This window comes from Procambarus clarkii, chromosome 52 (assembly GCF_040958095.1).
Source record: "Procambarus clarkii isolate CNS0578487 chromosome 52, FALCON_Pclarkii_2.0, whole genome shotgun sequence".
NCBI classification, from domain to species: Eukaryota; Metazoa; Arthropoda; class Malacostraca; order Decapoda; family Cambaridae; genus Procambarus; species Procambarus clarkii.
The window spans coordinates 31,298,367-31,319,780 of record NC_091201.1 but is presented as its reverse complement, the minus strand read 5'-3'; the positions used below and the strand labels follow the sequence as shown (position 1 = coordinate 31,319,780).

The 21,414-nt window shown below is 37.9% G+C and overlaps 1 protein-coding gene across 1 annotated transcript in view; it reads left to right on the top strand.

The window, feature by feature from the left end:
• Nucleotides 1-17,500, top strand: part of Wdr33 (WD repeat domain 33) — a 77,703-nt gene extending 60,203 nt beyond the window's left edge. The window contains exons 6-14 of the mRNA XM_045750661.2: nucleotides 997-1,123; nucleotides 3,000-3,123; nucleotides 5,232-5,341; nucleotides 8,671-8,882; nucleotides 10,428-10,566; nucleotides 12,437-12,542; nucleotides 12,779-12,944; nucleotides 13,660-13,798; nucleotides 16,428-17,500. Coding sequence (XP_045606617.1) covers nucleotides 997-1,123; nucleotides 3,000-3,123; nucleotides 5,232-5,341; nucleotides 8,671-8,882; nucleotides 10,428-10,566; nucleotides 12,437-12,542; nucleotides 12,779-12,944; nucleotides 13,660-13,798; nucleotides 16,428-17,358 — 2,054 coding nt within the window. The 3' untranslated portion in view covers nucleotides 17,359-17,500. The remainder of the gene's footprint in view (nucleotides 1-996; nucleotides 1,124-2,999; nucleotides 3,124-5,231; nucleotides 5,342-8,670; nucleotides 8,883-10,427; nucleotides 10,567-12,436; nucleotides 12,543-12,778; nucleotides 12,945-13,659; nucleotides 13,799-16,427) is intronic.
• Nucleotides 17,501-21,414: the final 3,914 nt, after the last annotated feature.

Sequence of the window (21,414 nt, the reverse complement as noted above, 5' to 3'; positions counted from 1 at the left end):
TGATGGAAAGTAAAACAAACAGCTGCTGGAAAGGCAGCAAGAGCTGAGCCTCAATTTTGCATGTACATACAGTATTGCACTACTGCCAACTTACACTCTCACTCATAAATTCATAACTGCCTCATACATTCACCACCGACTCACACACCTTGCTCTGAGATGGTTCCAAGGATTAGTGTTCCTTCAATCTAGTCTCTCTCATTTATGAAGCCTATTAATTACCTTAGTTAATAGGTATGATAAATGACAGATGAATTTTAATGGTGATTAATATCAATTTATATACTATATTATATACAAAAATGTTAAAGTGTAATATTGGATGAACGCCATAGACATGGGAGTGATAGTGGCTAGCGATCTAAAGCAGATTAAACCGTGTACAGTACTGAAGCTTTTAAAAAGGCTATTAATACATTAAACTTCACTTGCATATTTTCAAGTTATATTGCAAGAAAGTACAGTATTCCTTATTCTGGAATATTGTATACAGTTTTGGTCACCAAATTTGAGAGATGGTATTGAAAAATTTTAAGTTGTTCAGTGCTGAGCAATAATGATACTAAATCCCTTCTAAATCTGTTTTAAAAATGGAATTTTTTTCAAAAGTGAAAAGAGAAAAATATGAGATTTTATACAAGTACTTCACATTTTATTTAAAATTATTAATGGATATGACATTCTTAATCCAGGAGAATACTTTTAATATTGCAACACTGTCAAACAGTCATTATAGTCTAACACTGTACAGCATTGTCTGGAAAATTACAGACAAAGGATTTCACTAATTAGGAAAAAAATCTACATTTTATTGAGCAGTAAACATGGAATTGCTTACCAAGTGACATACTTCAGTGTAGTACTGGTACTTGTGTATACATTTAAAAATAGATTAATAAATTGAAGTAGCTACTTTATTTTATATCAATGTATAAGAACATAAATTAAGTATCTTTTTGTGATTAGTTGATGATTAAAGAAGTTTGATTCGCACAGGTCATGGCGCAGATGTTAAGTGTGTGGACTGGCATCCGTCTAAAAGCTTGCTTGCGTCTGGCAGTAAAGACAACCAACAGCCCATCAAACTCTGGGATCCTCGTTCTGGTCAACCACTTGCAAAATTGTAAGTAATTACGCAAGTGTAATTACCTAAGTGTAGTTACAGGAGGAGAGCTACACTCATGGTGTCCCGTCTTCCCAGTACTCTTTGTCACATAACACTTTGAAACTACTGACAGTTTTGGCCTTCACCACCACCTCACTTGACTAAGTGTAGCAAACTTGCTGCTGGGAATAAGAAAATTTCACACTACAGTACTACTGTCCTTAGTTTTTCAGAAAAGATGACAGGAATAATTACTCTCACCTGCATGATTCTGATCTTTGCTGACAGACTAAACCACTTCAATATTCACTTGGCTGTTGATTTTCTCATTTTAATTATCACTCATGTCATATCTCAGAATCATCTACCTTATTGATGAATAAGGTAGATAACATGTTAACATATCTAGTGTTTGTACTAGATTGTAATGTCCACTAGATACAATTTGTATCTAGTGTTAACATATCTGGGGCTGTTCTCACTGGGGCCACTTTTTCTTATTCCAAATTTTAGCTGCAGGTGAGACCTGTATTTATCCAACCCGTTCTCGCAAATTCGTAAAGTCAATATTGACTTATTAACTACGTGCATAGGTGATATACTAAACATAATAGATACCCTTAAAAAGATTCATAGAAAACACCGACCTTACCTAACCTTGTTAGTATCTTAAGATAAGCATCTTATTGCTTCGTAATTACAATTATTACTTAACCTATACCTATTATAGGTTAGGTAATAATTGTAATTACGGAGCAATAAGATGCTTATCTTAAGATACTAACAAGGTTAGGTAAGGTCGGTGTTTTCTATGAATCTTTTTAAGGGTATCTATTATGTTAAGTATGTCACCTATGCACATATATAATAAGTCAATATTGACTTATTAAATTTGCGAGAACGGGTTGCAACATCACTCCATATCCCTACACCGTAATTGAAAATATCTTAGTCTGGATCTCACTTTAATATCTATCGCAGCTGCATACAACAATATATCTTTCCATCTTCTGCTCATAATATGCTTATTTATTTATGCAAACTTACTACTGTACTGATAGCCATATGTGAATATGTAATATACAGGTGCACCATAATCACCGTGTGATTACTGGCTGGATGCCTCATCTGTGTTTGTGTAGGAATCATAATGGTAGGCACATTGAACACATTCTGTGAATAAAATAAAATAATAAAAAATAAAAGTTATTTCCATCATTTCATCATATAGTTCCAGATAAGTGGGACATTGTTCTAGACTTAAGGGACACCCCTGTATATAGTAGTAAGCATCCATCATTCTCAAGATATATACCCTGTATATACTGTACTGTTTATGTGATTAGCCAAGTGTACCTAAGTGTTACAGGATGAGAGTTGTGCTTGTGATGTCTTGTCTTCGCAGTAACTTTTTCAACCTAACCTAACTTGTTCCAAGCGTCTGCCACTATGTTTGCAAAAGAGAACTTTAAATATTTTTTGGCACCTTTGTTTCCTTAGTTTGAATCTACGACCTCTTTTTCTTGAAGGTGCAGGTTTCAGGAATTCCTCTTTATCACTCTCATGTCTAAATTGTTTATGTATATGGTAAAGAACAGAAGTACCAGAACAGAGCCCTGGGGCATTGTGTGTGTGTTTTTATGTGGTGGTTAGGGGTGGGGAGTGCTCGTGTGCACATATTTGTATGTAAATGCACCTTTCACTCAGCTTCTCAACTATATACTGCATGTACACATTGTAATTCATAGCTAGAATAAAAGTTTTCTTCTTCCATTATAAAAAATGCTTTGATTACGTAATTATATTAACAAGCTTCATCATACATCTGGTATTATGTTACTCTTAAATGCATTTCTTTTAAAACACTAATTTATTCTTTCTTAATCATTTCTAGACATGCCCACAAAAGCACAGTGATGGACTTGAAATGGAATGCAAATGGAAACTGGCTGTGCTCAGCCTCCAGAGATCATCTTCTGAAACTTTTTGATATTCGTAATCTGTCCACAGAATTTCAGGTTAGTGAAAAGCTGTCTTTATTTTATACTGTGCAGTGGTGAGGTTCAGTACATTCCAGTATTTGCTTCTGTAACCTTTTCCACAACTGCCCACAGGATTGAGCTAAACTGTAGCACACAGTAGTGATTTGTACACATTTGAATCCATCCACCTGTTGTCTACCTGTTTTTGGTTCTGGGAATCGATGTCCCCTCAGCCCGGTCACCACCACTTGGGTTGGACGGTAGAGCAACGAACTTGGGTCATGCAGGTTGGCATTCAATCCCTGACCATCCAAGTGCTTGGGCACCATTCCTTTCCCCTGTCTCATCCCAAATCCTTATCCTGACCCCTTCCCAGTGCTATATAGTCATAATGGCTTGGCACTTTCTCCTTTTAGTTCCCTTCCCCTTCAGCCCAGTCACTGACCAGGCCTATGTGTTTGATGGTCTGGTCAACCAGGCTGTTAGATGCCGCTGCTTGCAGCTTGACATATGAATCACAGCCTGGTTGATCAGGTATCCTTTGGAGGTGTTTATCAAGTTCTCTTTTGAACACCATGAGAGGTCAGCTAATTATGCCTCACATGTTTAAAGGGAGAGTTGAAAAGCCGTTGTCACTTAATATTGATAGCATTCTCGCTGTGTACCTATTACACCTTGCTTTTTAACGGGGCTATTTTGCACTTGCTGTCGATCCTCCTGGTCTCGTAAGGAGTTATTTCTGTAAGTCTGTAAGCAGATTTGGAACTAGTCCCTTTGATATTTTCCGAGTGTATATATTATTTATCTTCTGGGCCTCGTTCCAGAAAATATGGCTTAAGAAATTTTAAACATTTCCAACAATTTAGATGGTTTATTAAATGGATTTGGGCAGTAAATGGTCTCTTTACATTCTCCAGGTCAGCAGTTTCTCCAGCTTTGAATGAGGATATTAGCGTGCAACAATATCTTAAGAGAGAACTGGTGGCTTAAAAAGTACCATCATTGGCTTGGTATCTCTTATTTGAAAGGTTCTTGACATCCAGCCTGTCAATTGTCTTGCAGTTGTGACAACTACTTTATTGTGTTCTTTAAAAGTATGGTCTTCTGGCATAATTACTCCCAAATTTGTTTGGTTACTTTTTTCTTTCTAATGTGTGATTTGACTGTTTTATATGTAGTTTCCATTTTGATATTTTTTTACTGTAGTAGAATAGCTAGAACTTACCTTCATTGAACATTATGGTGTTTTCTGTGGCCACTTGGAATACCTGATTTACACCAGTTTGGAGGTTTCCTGTGTCATCTAAATTGTCTACTCTTATAAAAATCTATCTGCAAAAGATATGGTACTATATAGTTTGTTCCTTTCCTACGTCCAATATGAGAATAAGGAAAAGTACTGGGGGTAAACACTGTATCCTACGGAACAGAGCTTTCCATGGTGGATGGTCTGGATTTGAATTTATTGACTTTTAAATGGTTCTTTGAGTTCTGTTTTGTAGGAAATTAAAGATCCATCTTCCTACTTTGCCAGTAATTCTGTTTTTGTGTGTGGATTTTGTTTGCAATAACACTATTGTCACATTTGTTGAATACCTCGCAAAATCTTTGTATATTATGTCAGTATTTTGCTTGTCTTCTGTTTCATCTTGAGTCATGTCCCCATATCTCCATATTGCTCACTTTAGCTGGTCAGTATACAATCCTAAAATCCATATGGTTTAGATTTCATAGGTTAGAACATGAAACCTAACATGGACACATACTACAATATGGATGGTCATAGGAAGGAAAACAGGCTGGAATCATATGTTTAGAAAGATATGCTTTTTGAGTACAGGTAATAACTTCCTCTGATAAAAGACTTGGCTGTTGATGCATGCTTGTAAGAAATTCCTGCTTCCCATACCATCAATGTGTACTTTGTCCAGAAAGCAAATTTTCAATGTAATATTGAATCATTGTCTAGGAATTTGTTATGTCTATTATATCATTCTAAGTTCAGTAGCAGTCCATTTGCAGTCCATACCAGTATCTTCGTATTGTACTGTATATGTAAATAATTTTTTTAAATAACTAATTAATTACAGCTACCATCAGCACAAAAAAAGTAATCTGAATGTTCCTTTTTTTATTTTTTTTAGGTATTTCGAGGTCACAAAAAAGAAGCATCATGCATTGGCTGGCACCCTCATCATGAGGGTCTGTTTGCAAGTGGAGGCTCTGATGGCTCCATATTGTTCTGGCATGTTGGGTAAGCATTTGTTATATTTATGTCAGGTTTATTTTCATTTTTGAGCTGCACCCCTCAGTTTCCTCTGGCAAGGTCCTGCTGTATGTACAGTCAGGGCAGGCTCTGAATTTCTGAATACCGAATTTGGTGTTTTTTGCAGTTTAAAATCAAATTTTGTTGTAAATTTTCAGATAATATATAAACAATATATAAATAATGGTTTAACAGAAAGTACTGTATATAAATACTAAAGTTTTATTTGCTGTAATGAACACATCAGTTATGTAAAAAAAAAAAATCTTGTCTAGGAATGAGACTTTCATTAGGTAGCAATGGCATATCATGTAAATGAGGGGAGAAGTATACAAGCTTTTTTATATATTTTATTTCTTTAACCACTTAACTGTGCCAACCAAGTACAGCATTCTTGGTCGGCGGGAAACTGCGTCAACCAAGAAAACTCTTTTTGATTTTTCCGTACACATTCTAAATGTGTGCAAGGTTGGTTGTGTACGAAATGGTCTTTTAGGACGTCCAGTGAGAGGCAGCCATCTTGGAAAAAATTCCCAGAATGCCCTAGGGCTGCTGGCTGGGTTAATACTGAGTGAGCAACCATGGGTGGCACACGCGTCTCTGGCTTCCAAACATCTGTCCGACGTGGTGTTGAAAGATAATGCTCTGTCGGTGAAATTCAAACCTTATTGTTTGAAGAACATAAGGGTCATAATATTGGTGAACCTAGGCACAATAAGGACCTAACACAAAGTTCAGATGCAAGTGATACAGCACCTATGAGGACGATACAGTGAGCATATCTAGTTGTAGCTCTGAGCGCACCCTTGTAATCCTATGCCATCTCCAATTTATTTAGATGATACATAGATGATTTGTTTTCGGCGTTCAGTGATGATGGGAGCCGGTCGGCCGAGCGTGATGAAGGGAGCCGGTTGGCCGAGCGGACAGCACGCTGGATTTGTGATCCTGTGGTCCCGGGTTCGATCTCGGGCGCCGGCGAGAAACAATGGGCATAGTTTCTTTCACCCTATGCCCCTGTTACCTAGCAGTAAAATAGGTACCTGGGTGTTAGTCAGCTGCCACGGGCTGCTTCCTGGGGGTGGAGGCCTGGTCGAGGACCGGGCCGCGGGGACACTAAAAAACCCCGAAATCATCTCAAGATAACCTTAAGATGATGCATCTGATACAAGTAGCATAGATGAACAGTGTTAGCGGCTTCCATGGTGGTGTTTTCCATAGATATTTTCAAGAATACCTGAATCTCTTCCTGACTGACGGACACTCTTTGAGGCAAGCTGAATCTCTTCCTGTGTGGGACGATACAAAGCGATCTTTTCAAGACTACCTTACAAATTGATCTTTTCCTATAGTCTTTTCAATACTACCTTATGCTTTACAAGCTTGGCTACATACAACCTACAAGTACTAAAGCCAAGGGTGTACATGAGTGCGTTATTTGCAAGCACACAGAATGAAGAAACAGGAAGCGAAAATCTATCTGTACCTGGTGCAAAGAAAGCGAAGTCGCGCTGTGCATCGTGGACAACTTTGTTGATTATTACTCACTTCTGAAGTTCTGAGTGTGTAATACAGTGTGTTACTGTGTAAATAGTGTGTGAAACTGTATATATGTAATTATAGTGAATTTTTAACAAGTAATATTGCAACAATAAACATTTATTGTGGACACATTACTGACACATGTATCACAGTTCCATGGAACGTTATGAACATTCTACTGTATACATATTGTAAAGGATACAAATATACATTATATATAATAAAAAAAAACACATTGGAAATACATAGAACAAGTAATTGAAAATATATTTGTGGCAACACCCGATACTTGAATGGCCCGTGCGACCGTATCTGGGCGAGTCATGCATGGGCGACCAGGCCCTGATGATGTCACAGCACACCTTGTCCACGTCCTCACAGCCAAAGTAAGTGGAATTTGGTATTTATTTTTACATAGACATGTTCAGGGAAAGAAATTTATCACTTTACAAAGAAAAAATAATTTTTTGGGAACACTTTATTTCATGCGCACGGGGACTTTCACAATAAACTCGGAGCAGCACGGTGGTTAAATTAATTATTTAATGTTAATATACACAATACTATAAGAATGACACTTCAACAAATAAATGATTGAGTTCTAGCGGACTACACACACAACCATTTATCTTGAAGAATTTAAACAAACCAGAGAGGTGTGTACATTTATTTGATTAAACACACATGTCAACGAACACGCACAATAAATTAAATTACATAAAAGTATGCAAATGTCAGTGTCAATGGGAAAGAGACTGAGATAAACACCTTGCTATGAAAGTGGGCGCCTCACAAGCACAACTGAACACACCACCTCTTCCTGCTGAGTCCAACTTCTCTCTCGGTGTCCGCTGGCAGAGAGCGAGGTGACGCTTGCTACACAAAAATACTGTACATGGGAAATCTACTTTTCTAACAAACATTCTCCTTACCTTGCCTTGTGGTGATTCTCTCATAAACAATTCAACATACAGTACTGTACTTGCAAACACAGGCAAATGAAAAACTAATTAATATTGACAAAGAAAATACTGACATTTAAATAATAAAACAACACATTTATATTAATATAAATAAAAAGCTAGACATTACAACCAGGAAAACTTGATTATATAGTTTTCACCTTGATCTCCAGTACAATACTGCCCATACCCCAGCCCTTTACCTTATTTATATTTTTTAAAGGTAGCCTTATGACTCCTGTTAACTTGGTGAATAAGAATTCTGTCAAACTCATTTTAACTAATGAGTTTTAACTAACTAACTAACAAACTAACATTTTAACTTTTAACTCGTCAAAGACTAATTCCGAGCAATTTTAATGAAGATACCACACTCAGTGGGTAAATTTTTAGAAAAAAACCCTCCCCCTGTAACAAGAAGCCCCACGCCGAGGATACCAACACCCAAGCGGGGTCAAATGGGGCCCAAGCCCCCTTTAAAGTAATGGCTATCCACCAGAAGAATAATTTGCTTGAAAATATTACCTGTGATGATTCAGGTTTCACTACAAATGATAAAATATTTGGATCTAAATCCAAATTTTTTATGAGAACTCTGATATTAAAATTGATCTGTTTAGATGTAGTGTAATATACCCGTTATTTGTTATTTTGAGGCGTGTATTTTGGAGATTTCATTTTATTGTCATTCTCAAATAGGTAATGTGCCAGGTATTTGGAATTCTTTTGCTGTTTATTATGTTATGATGTATGTGTGTGCCTCCTTTCCCTATGCATGCAGAATAATGAATACAAATAATTTTTCTTCATTAGGAATGATAAGGAAGTTGGAGCTATTGAATCTGCCCATGATGGCATCATCTGGGACCTGGCATGGCATCCTCTTGGTCATATTCTGTGCTCGGGCTCCAACGATCACACCTCAAAGTTCTGGACAAGAAATCGTCCTGGTGACAAAATGAGAGACAAGTACAACCTGAACACATTACCTGCTGGAGTACTTGCTGATGACTCAATGGATATTGGTAGGAATTAAGTTTACCTTTAATATTCTGTCCTTTCTATGGCACAAAGCTATGGCCTTTGTTATCAGGCTTTTAATGTTAAACTTTCTTTATATCACTTTCAGATTACTACCATTTCTAGGGGTCACCTAATTTTTTTATGCAGCAGAATCCGCCAATCTATTGGCTCTGATTAATGCAGGCAGTAGTCAGCTACCACTGTTTTCTCTGTTATAAATCAGTGCTATAGAGATGAAAGTATCAAGTTGATTAATCATTATTTCAACATGATATTCAAATAAACTCTGCTATTAGCTTGATATTTTCATCTCTACACTGATTTCAGATTACTAGAATGACTGCAAGAGGTAAATTCATAGAAAATTACTGCTCTATCAAACCCTCATCTGGTCAGGTATTATTACCACAGCAAAACAGGAAGCAGGTCACTTTACCAACAGGGAACTCAACATCACATCACAGGCAGGAAATCTTTAGACAAAATGTACTTAACAAATATGCAGGTAGTCCAGTTGAAAACCCCTAGCTCAGAAGTCTTGAGTAGGATATTTCAGGAAAGAGTGGCATGTGTGTTGCAAAACCCACACCCATGAAATTAGGAAGGTTGACTTAGCTGAATAATCCTGCATTGCAGCTGTGGGAAGTGTTAACAATGCCTGCACACTGTTGTAAGGCATGCAAAGTACTTAGTCCATATCCTACACCAAAAAGAATCTCGCAAGAGGGAACAAGCGAAAAAAGCATAAATCCAGAGCTGGGCTCAAACAGACTATTGGAAGGACAGATGTAATGAATACCATATACTAAATTAGGGAAAGGCAAACTCAACAGGGTGATTCAGATACCTTCAAGTGTCAACCCAGTGAAGCAAGTCTGGAAGATATTAGCTTCCTATTCAATAAACCATGGGACTAGGGGCACCTGGCAAGAGCCAGAGATCTCAAGACTACTTCACAGTTGATCTTAATTTGTACAGGCATTTATTTATTTTTATGTGGCCCACAACACTGAAGAGAATGTAGGCATGTGCTATTGTGCTGCAAATTAAACAAATTCCTTGATAAGTATAATTTAGAAAATTTGTGGGAAGTGCCACCATCTCTACTATTAAACATCATGCACCATTTAGTGGTTGCTAAGTTCTTCTTCTTCCATGGTGTAATTCTAGCAGCTTTTCTTTCTCCATTCACCATCTTTATTTATTTTATTTTTTTTTGCTTTTGCATTGTTTTTATCCTTCATGAGTCTGCTGCTTCTCTTATGCCTGAATCACTTCTTCAGCATTCCCACATTCTTTATTCTCACTACACTCATGTTACAAAATATATACTTAAACCAATATATGGAAGATATACAGGCAGGTATACTCTCTACAATATACATGTACTGTATGTGTCATTAGCATCTTATAACACAATAAAACAGTTACAATGTCAGTACATAAGTGCAAATCTAGAATTACTGTTGACTGTAGTGTACGGTAGCTAGCCATAAAAGTCAGTGTGTGGAGCAAAATAAAGCTAATTGGAGTTTAATGGGTTTCAGATGATATTCCAATTGGTACGGGCTTAACCTCCCAAGGAGTTATTCCTGGCATGGGCCCTGAAGACAAGGTAGAGGAAGCAGAGTCTACCGGGCCAGAAACTATTCCTGGCTTAGACTTTGATAGTTCTGGGTTTGATAGGTGAGTTGCTGCAAAATATTTTTGTTCTTGTATTTAGACTATGTTTATATAATATAGCTTGATAATGGATTTTCGTAACAGATCAATTCAGAGAAACATTTCTGAATAAAAATGACAGTGTGGTTAATGATGTTGCCAACTTATTATCAACAATATTTTCAGTAACACTCTGGTATATACTCATGTATTTGATTACGTCTTTATCATTAGTACTGTTATTCCATGGCTGTACTGTTGTGTTTTTAAAAGATGACTTTGTGGCTGGACTTGATGCTGTGGCCCTCCAGGTTAACCCTTACCTTACTTTGATGCTGTAAAGGCATCTGATGCACTTACAAGCATCTGCTTATGAATTCTCTTCATAATAATTATAATAATAATAATAATAATAATAATAATAATAATAATAATAGTTCATCTCGGAAAGACAAAAAGTGCATAAAAGTAATCTGATGCACTTACAGGCATCACATGCCTTAATTTGCTTATGATTTCTCTTCATAATAATAATAATAATAATAATAATAATAATAATAATTCATCTCTGGCAGACAAAAAGTTCATAAAAGTACAAATAGATATGGCTGCCTTGTCTAACTTCCCACAGTATTTCTCTCATATTGCTTGATCTGACAGTGGGGGTCATGATCACGCTCTCTCTCCTAAAATGTTAAAACTCTTGGGCAGTAATTTTGGGACTTTATTAGAATTTTAATACAGTAAGTGTATTAAAGTGTAAGTATATATGGGAAACTTTACAAGAGTTTCCCATATTGAATGAGTTATGGCTCCAGTGTGATATATTAGACAACTAGTGTTGTACTTTTATAATTAAAATAATTTAAATTTACAGCTTACCTGGACTCACTATAGAAATTTTGTATTTAAAATTTTAACCCTATTAACCAGATCCTCTTTTAATGAATTTATGGAGTAGTCAGAATAAATACAATCTTGTTACATAACGTGTCTAACTACAGTATTTAATTCATTTATATGGCAAATGCACCAAGTAGTTTCATGTATAAATGGGTCATTTAAAAAATTTAAAGTAACTTTGTCTAACCTAACCATATAAATGTATTCGGCCATCTTGCTGAAAGTGAAAGATAGAAGACATACGTTGTTAATGTGAGCATCCAGCCCCTGACAGCTGGGTGGACAGCGCTTCGGATTCGTAGTCCTGAGGTTCCGGGTTCGATCCCCCGGTGGAGCCAGGGACAAATGGGCAAAATGTTTCTTTCACCCTGATGCCCCAGTTACCTAGCAGTAAATAGGTACCTGGGAGTTAGACAGCTACTATTGGCTGCTTCCTAGGGGTGGAGGCCTGGTCGAGGACCAGGCCGCGGGGACACTGAGCCCCGAAATCATCTCAAGATAACCTCAAGAAGATCCATATACAAAAATGGTTGTGTATGACATTTGTGCATTTTTGTGTTCTAATCTGCTTTCATGTTTTTAAACACACAATCCACCCATCCACATTATTTTATTATAAATAATTTAAAAAACATCACAAAGGGGTTTTGTAATATCAGGAGGCATATATATATATATATATATATATATATATATATATATATATATATATACAGTATACAGAACCATACTGTATTGACCTAATTATTGGACTTATATCTTTTGTTGTAAACATGGCACAGTCATAATTCTAATTTTCACATTATTAAACTATTTATTTATAAATTACATTTATTTTACAGAATTTTCTTCTCGGTTCACCACCATAACTTTTATTTTGTTCATATTCACTATTACAGTATAGCACTGTAATTTTATATGAAAATATTGTTCATTTAGGGGCGACGACAACCAGGTGCGTCTTCCAATATTTACAAGTTAATATTTTCAGGTTTTCTAAGAAGACTCCTTATGCCAAGCCTATCCCCAAGACTTTTCAGGCTGCCTGGAACGCTGCCGGAGGGCTGGATGAAGAGATGGAGGAAGAGAACAGTGCGGTAAGTTGTGCATCTCAACATCCATCCCATGGTGTTAACTGCTTTTGTTCATCTCTAGTTATTTACTACATCTTATAAAAGATATTTTTGTATCTGATATTTTGGAACTAAACCTTTCTAATATACTGCAGTATTTAAGTTAATTATACATTCCTGTACAAGTGTGTGCGGCAGCATTCCTATATTTCATGTTATTATGTACAAGTATTGGATAATAAATAAGATTGTTTTAACAGACTAGTTGGGTGGTGACGGACAGTGCTGCCTTGTTCAGTTTGCCAGCCAACATAGAGGGAGAGTTGGTTTACACTGATGATGGCGATGAGCTCCCTGCTGGCTCTGTACCACTTAATACTATTAAAGCAAACTCTATTCTCTATTGCGGATTTCTAATACCACTTGGTAAGTCATTTTCATGTTTTAAAATAATGAATTGGTTTAACTGTTGAATTTTAATACCTTTGTATTTCCAAATTACCGTACTTTTGGCATGTGTAATTGAAAATTGTTTTTAAAAATATCGCAGTTTAAAAAGAAAAGGTACGATTATATATATTAAGAGTGTTTTTTGTGGAGTTGCACAAGGGGGGGGGGGGGGAGAGGGAGAGGGAGACAGACAGACAGACAGACAGACAGACAGACAGACAGACAGACAGAGACAGACAGACAGACAGACAGACAGACAGAGACAGACAGAGATTAGACTATACTAGACTCGTCAGGTGAATAAATAGAGGGCCACAGAAGTGTTATTAAGGCTGCCTGTTAACTTTTCTTTACTGGTCATCCTCATCATGGAGTGGTCATCTGTATATTGCTAGCTATAGCCCTTGGACCCTGTTTTTTGGTGTTTAGTTCTTTGGTGCAAAGTGTTAATCACTCAATAGTGAGCAAAAATGCTAAACAGTGATAGACAAATATAGACTTATGGAGTGGCAGGTGGATAAGTAAACAGTGATACAACAATTGATAAGAATGACAAGCAAGAAAGATATGCTGATTGATATAAATGGAATGTAGATAAATAGTAAGAGATATACTGTACTAGATGATGATAAAGAAATAATTTTTATATTAAATTAAACTAAAAGAAATAATGAAGAATGTTAAATTACAGAGAAAGTGTCAGGTGACGTAATCCAAAAGGCTTTTACTACGATGGAGGAGGAAGAAGCCATTGCAGAAGTCACTGGTGACTATGAGTTTGCTAGGAAACTCATCAAGGAAAAGAATCAGCTACTTAATCCTAATGCAAGGTAAGGCCACTACTGTTATACTGTATATTCTTTGTTCTTTTAAGTTATGTTTTAAATTTGTACAAAATCTGTCCAAGCTATTGTTCTAATCATATATCACAGGTAAAAGATTAAGATACCGAGAACATTTTGGGAAAGTAGGTTTTATGGTTAATATTTTGTCTTTCATCTTATGTGATTGAAAGTCTAGAAGAGGAAACTTAAATAAATTTTAATAGGCATAAGTCTGGACAAGTTTATAGAGGACAAAGACAACCCAGCATGAGCTGCTGAATTATATAGTACACATTCAATGAATTATGGCAAAAAAGGAATTTATTTTGTTGATGCAGCAGATAGTATGTCATAGATGTTAAGTAAACCCAAGCTACAGTTAAGCCTGTTTTATTGTAGGTAAGGAAGGCTTGAATGATATTGTTTCACACAGTATAATTTGTAAATGTATTTGTACTTGTATTATTTTACTCACTACCTCGCTATATAGTCTTAATGGCTTCGTGCTGTCTCCTAATAATTACCTTATTCTCACTACCTCTTGTAAATTAGATATTGGACAATATAAAAATACTATATATACTGTCCAGCCACTTTTAGTTTTATGTGCAGGTTTCTTTATAGCCACTGAGTAGTTATGTCTTCAGACTAAAGTTTGCAACATCCCTAGCATTGTGGTTAGTCCTGGGAGCCTCCTTTTTTCTACAGTGGTTTCATTCCTGTCACTAGTAGCTTTTTCATGGCACCAACCTTCCCTATATTGATGGTGGTGTGGGACAATATATGAAGGCATTTTTCCCATGCTTGGATTAATTTATGAGTTTCTGGGCTCTGGTGTCCAGGGTCTGGCTTGTAATTGGTCACCCTTTCCTTCCAAGATTTCCATCATCCTTGGGCGACAATTTTCCTTGTTCTTTCGAATTACAATAAGGAAATATTGAACAATTAGGTAATTTGCATGGAACATTTTCTTCAGGCACAGCCCCATCTGTTCCTAGTAGTGACGAAAGGTTTCATCAAGAAGACATTGAACCTCAACCTTTTAAGAATCAATGCTTATATACCTTATCTATCTTTCTTAGTAACACTGTGGTAGTTTGTTGGGGACTCACTCCCTACTCTTGGCTGGTCTCCTTTAATCTCTGGGAAGCCTATTGGCAGGTACCAGTTCATCAGTGTTCTGAGATTACTGGGCTTCTGCACGAGCAACTTGTGTTACCTCTTCCGGTCTCTTTGTTGTGTCAAATCTGCTGTCAAAAACATTCATCAATCTGACTAGTAACTGTGGGGCCGAGGTGTCCAGGCCTTGGCTTACATCAGTGACTATTAGTTGACTCTTCTTGAGACACCTCACCTCTGGGTAGCACAAAAGACTTAATGAGGAGTTGTAGTTAGCTGTGTGCTTGTGTTGTGATCGTACTTGGCCTTGCTACTTGCATGTGTTGAAGCGATGCTCTTTTGCTGAGGATGCGCTTGGGTTGCCTAATTGATTGTTCTTGTTAGTGGAAGCATTCACCTTCCTTTGCTGGGTGTTCATGGGCAAGGTTTTGTATTTATTTTGCCAAGACTCATCTGTCTTGCCTGCCGGTTTGCATGACATTCTGGTTGGCTGGTTTCCCTAGGTCCTGTATTTAATTTTGTCTTATTAACATTTTTGGTCAGGTTATCTTTTTGTGGCCAATCCCATGTAAATACAATGAAGATTTATACTGTTTGTTAGTACTATACATATGATGTCATATCCTATTATGAAGGGAGGTCAGAGGTCACTTTTACTGTAAAGTGCTTGCAAAACTGTTGTGAACATTACCCAGTGTAATGCAAGATAACTGAAAATGCTATGCACATCTTGTCTTCATTTCTTCAAATACAATTACTGTACAGTACTTATATAATTTTAATTCTCTGGCCTACCTTTTATTTATTGCTGTCATGCAGTTGTAAAATAGCTGTAGAAAAAATGTAAATTTTGTGTATCTTTGTATTTCTAGGCTCTTGGGTTCTTATAACTGGAACTATGTACTTACTGAGAAGACATTCTTTTAATGCATGGTATACTGTAAACATTGTTACTGTATGAAGTGAATTCAGAGTCATGGATAAGAGAGGGGGGGGGGGGAAGCAGCACAAGCAAGGCCATAATGTCTGCAGGAATGCTAGAATATGAAATAACCTGTATTTAATATTTATGTAGATGGCAACATGAAAGAGTAAACAAGCAAACAATTATTCTAATAAGGTGGAAAGAAATTTAAATTTGCAGATAATCGAGGGTACTATATTGAGCACAGTAAATGAGTGTGACCGAAGGTACTGCACTTATAGGAAGAATATAATTTAGGAATGAAAAGCTCTGCTGAATGTAGATAATTGGTAAAACAAAAATATTATATACTGTAGTTTATTTTGCAACATAGCTACATTATGTGAGGCAGCATGAAAACAACTCGTCCAGGTTTGAGTGCCGGATCTATATACCATATACTGTATGAGCTACAATGTCTTAAAGATGACTGCATTAGACAAAGGCCTTCATGCTGTCATGTTTGGTGTACAATATAAACAATATATCTTATAATTGTAAATACAGTAAATTAATTCAAATCAATATACTAATCCAATTTTTTTTTTATAGCACTGAAGAATCTACAGAAAAGAAAACTGGAGGGTTCCAGCAGGGCCAGTTTAGTGAACCGAACCCTCAGCCCACCACCACAAATACCAATAATAACAGCAGCAATAACTTCATAACCAGTCCTCGTAATTTTGGTACTCCGAGAGGTAACTTCAGGAACCATTCTGATGCAGGATTTAATCGTGGAGGGCAACGAGGAGCTTGGCCTCATAGAGGGAACCCTAGAGGTGGTTATGGTTTAGGAATGAGTGGATCAAGGTTCACAAATGAACATAGTGAACAAGGCTATGAAAATGAATGGAGCCATGAGAACCAAAATAATGGTGATAATATTAATAATGGTGGAGGAGAAAGGGGCAACATGGATGACAGAGCACAAAGCTGGGGTCGAGGTCGTGGCCGAGGAAGAGGTCGTGGAGGGTTCAAAGATTTTGGAAATTTCGAGGAGGATGAACGTGGAAATTGGGGTAGACCCAACCACTGGCGAGGGAGAGGAGGAATGCGAGGTGGTGGTGTGGACGAGAGTTCAGGAGGTAGGGGAGGAGGAGTAGGAGGAATGGGGATAGACCATGGTGGTGGTGGTGGTGGTGGAGACAGAGGTGGGGATAGGGGTGGAGGTGGATCTGCTTGGCATAATGATGATAGTTCATGGAATGGTAAAGGTGGAAACTTCAATAACAATCAGGAAGGAGGGTGGGATAATGAGGAAGGAAATTACGGTGGTCATGGGGGACGGGGTGTTTCTTGGAGAGGACGAGGAAGATCATTTAGAGGAGGGGGGGATTTCCAATATGGAGGAAGGGGTGGGAGGGGAGATTTTCAAAGAGGAAGGAGTAGAGGAGGCGACTTTCAACGTGGACGGAGTAGGGGCGGGCCACCACGGGGAAGAGGCAGAGGTGAAGGTGGCGGTGGATGGGACAATTTCCAGTAATACTGTATATTTTTTCATACACGGTGTGTGTGTCTAGTTCATAAGTTCATATGAGGAATAAAGGTGTTCAGGTTTGTTGATACTGTCATAGTTTCTTGGTGATCAGTCTGTTTCTCCCATTTATTTATTTGTACACTAAATACTGAGCAAGTTACTGTGAATGTGCAGAATGCTATGTATATATATTTGTACAGCATTATGTAATGATTCAGTATTATAACTTTTTGGCATTTTTATTTATGTAAAAATTCAAGTATTGTACAAAATTTGTAATTTATAACTAAATTGCACATTATGTAAATAAGGATAATTTGAGAAATCCACTTCCTTGTCTTGAAGGAAGCAACATTCCTGTATCACCAATGAGATTCACTCATTTGATTATATCTATTTTATCATCATCATCACCAGAGGAGATATGTACAAATTTTACACATCCATCATACTTCAGACTTGTCCAGATGGGTATGATCATACCATTCATTATTCAGTAGGTTTTTAGTACTTCAGATCATTTTCAATGTCAAGTTTATATTACAGTGGGTGAATGCAATCATGATCACAGGTACAGGGAACACCTGCTAGCCATGGCCAGAATGCTTTACCATTAACTGAAATGTACTGAACATGTCTGTGGCAAAATGTTGGTTGTTCATGCATTTGAAATTAAACAAGTATTTATTAGGTATTTAAATAGTTTCAAATGATACTTAAAAAAAAAAAAAAAAAAAAAAGAGCCAAAATTAATTTTTCATGAAATTCTGAAAAATATATTGCTGATCTTTAATAAATTAGTATTGGAGTACATGTTCGAGTTACACCATATTAGGTCTTGTGTGCATCCAATTTGCAAAAAAACAAAAAACAAAAAAAAAAGCTTTCAAAACTAGTCTTGTTTACAAGACATGAAAGAGAAGAATCTCAAGATAAAAATATAGCTACTGGTTCCATAATACCAGATCATAGCTTATTGAAGCAACCATTTATTTTGGTTGCATGTGGCCTTGTATATTTTCTGATATCTTTGAAAGAATAAGTACCAACAGCCAATAAAACAGCATGTTTACATAATGCTTCAGTATTCTGGCCTGTTGTACTTGCAATTTATATAACTTGTGTTGTCAAAAATTATTTGTTTAATAAATATTTGCCAATTACGGACAGTTTTTATGCTCATATGCTGATTTGTTGTTCTAACAGTGAAAGGATATTTAATTGCAGGTTTTTAGGTGATTGTTTGCTAGTATTTAAATATATTCCAGAGGATGATGATGATGGGAAAAACAAATATCCTGTAATTTTGCATGGCATCACCCCTCCGTGGTGTCGCCTTGTGGTGAGGGGCTCACCTACACCTCCCTGGGACCGGTGAGGGTTGCCTTCGCCCCCTCTTTGGGTGTTGTACGTGCAGAAGGGCACCATGTAGTGTCCTTGCAAATCAATGGACCGCTCGCTGGAGGGGTCGCCTGTCGGGCTGCTTTAAGTGGATGGCTGGGTATTCAGGCTGGGGCAAAAGGAAGACTGGGGTCTTTGCACCAGTGTGGGACAATGGACAATGCAGTAGGACTCCCCTGTTAAAAAGAGGGAGCACCGCTGGGGACAACGCACCCCCTTCCTGCATTCGTCTGCACTCGGCCCCCCTGGCTGCCCTTGTAGGTGGTATCCCTTGGTTCCAATCCCCAGTTTTTTAAAACGAATTATATATGGAAACCGAACCGATCTCTCTTACCCCAGACTTGTGGGGTGAGCGACCAGGCCCCCCGAGTTGGACTGTGATGGAAGACTGGGCTCTGTAGCCCTCGCTACATTGGGTCCAGACCAGACTACTCCTTTGACCCTCCTGACTACTCCCCTGTTCTCAGCACCGACCTTCCCACAGATGCTCCCACATGATTCCTTCCCGTGCTTTGTTTGGTCCTGCTACATGGACTAAATACTTTGATCTTACCCGTATGGATTTCTTACCCATATGGATTTCTTACCCGATGGTTCCTGACGATTTCTTCCTCCATAAACACCTTGTTGATTCAGTGGATGCCTCTGTTACTTTTAACCCCACCCATTTTGGTACCCGTGTCATTGCTGCTGCTCCTCAGGATGCAGCTATCTGCTTAGCTGCATTGACCAGCTTTGGGGAGACTAGTTCTCCTGCACCATGTTGACTGGTGTTAGAGACCTGAAAAACTGCCATGAGGATATTTAACATATTCTTGAAGCCCAAGGCCATTCTGTCCTCCAGGTTGATATGTTCATTCGACTCCCTCATGGTCGTCGTCATCAACGCCTCCGAGTTGTGAAAATCACTTTTGATAGCAGGACTCTTCTGCCTTCTATAATTCTTGCTGGTGCCAGATGCTCTGTTCAAGAGTACATTCCCTCTCCTAGACATTGCAATAAGTGCTGGAAATTTGGGCATGGTGCCCTTAAATTTTGAGCATGGTGCTCTTCTTCCCAGGCTTGCTGCCTCAATTGTGGTGACGCACACCCTACCTTCTCCCACGCGTGTATTCATTACAAATTTGAGGAAGTCATCCTCAATTTGAAGGACTGCAATCGTTTGTCTTTTCCTGAAGTGAGACGCCAAGTCCGCCGGTTTTCTACTACTAAAACTTGTGCTATGACTTTTACTCAGAAACAGGTCGTTCTTCGTTCCTCTGTTGCTTTATGGTCATCTCCTTTTGTACAAAGATTCTGCTAAGCTTTTGGGGCTAATTTTTGACACTCATTTGTCTTGGTCACCCCATATCTCTTGCCTTCGAGTTTAATGCTTTAAGGCCCTTAATCTCCTTAGGTCTTGTCCCATACTTCTTGGGGAGCTGATAGGCCAACTAGTTCTCGCACTTGCTTATAGTCAATATTGGCTTATTTAATAAGTGCATATGTGACATACTAACTGATTGTGAATATTTTAGTTTACCTTGAAAAGCTTCATAGAAAACATCGACCTCACCTAACCTTCTTAGTATGTTAAGATAAGCATCTTATTGCTTCTTAATTACAATTATTACTTAACCTATACCGTTGATAGGTTAAGTAATAACTCCGTGGTGTAGTGGTAAGACACTCGCCTGGCGTTCCGCGAGCGCTATGTCATGGGTTCGTATCCTGGCCGGGGAGGATTTACTGGGCGCAATTCCTTAACTGTAGCCTCTGTTTAACGCAACAGTAAAATGTGTACTTGGATGAAAAAACGATTCTTCGCGGCGGGGGATCGTATTCCAGGGACTTGCCCGAAACGCTACGCGTACTAGTGGCTGTACAAGAATGTAACAACTCTTGTATATATCTCAAAAAAAAAAAAAAAAAAAAAAAAAAAAAATAATTGTAAATAAGACGCAATAAGATGCTTATCTTAACATACTAAGAAGGTTAGGTGAGGTCGGTGTTTTCTATGAAGCTTTTCAAGGTTAACTAAAATATTGACAATCAATTAGTATGTCACATATGCACTTATTAAATAAGCCAATATTGACTAAGCAAGTGCGAGAATGGGTTGGATAGGCACACGCTCCTCTCTTTATATTCCTCTCTCGTTCTGTCTAAACTCGATTATGGTTGCCCTGCTTACGTATCTGCTTCTCCTACTCTTTGCCGTCTTGATGCTCTGCACCATACTGGGTTACACCTCAGCTCCAGTACCTTTCGTTCGACTCCTCCTGAACCAAGCCTGTATGTTGAAACCGGTGTCCTGTCTCTCCAGGATCGCTGTGATCGCTACTTTGCGAGGTCCTTGCAACACCCTCACTCTCGCCCATGTCGTGCATTGACTTCTGCCCTTCCTGTGGTCCCTATTTCCCTTCACCACCTCCCTCTTTCTGTATGGTTGACTCGCCTACAAACTTCTCTTTTGGTTAGTGTTACCAATATTTCTCCTCATGTTGTTCCGACCTTGGCCCCCGGAGGGTCTCTCTTCCTAAATTTTGTAAAACCCTGACACAAGTGACTAAAGCTTTTACCCCTCCTACAGTTCTGAAATGCCTTTTCCTTGAACACTTTCCTTCACATTCCCACTCCGTTCTTGTCTTCACTGATGGGTCTAAATCTGCAGACGGTGTA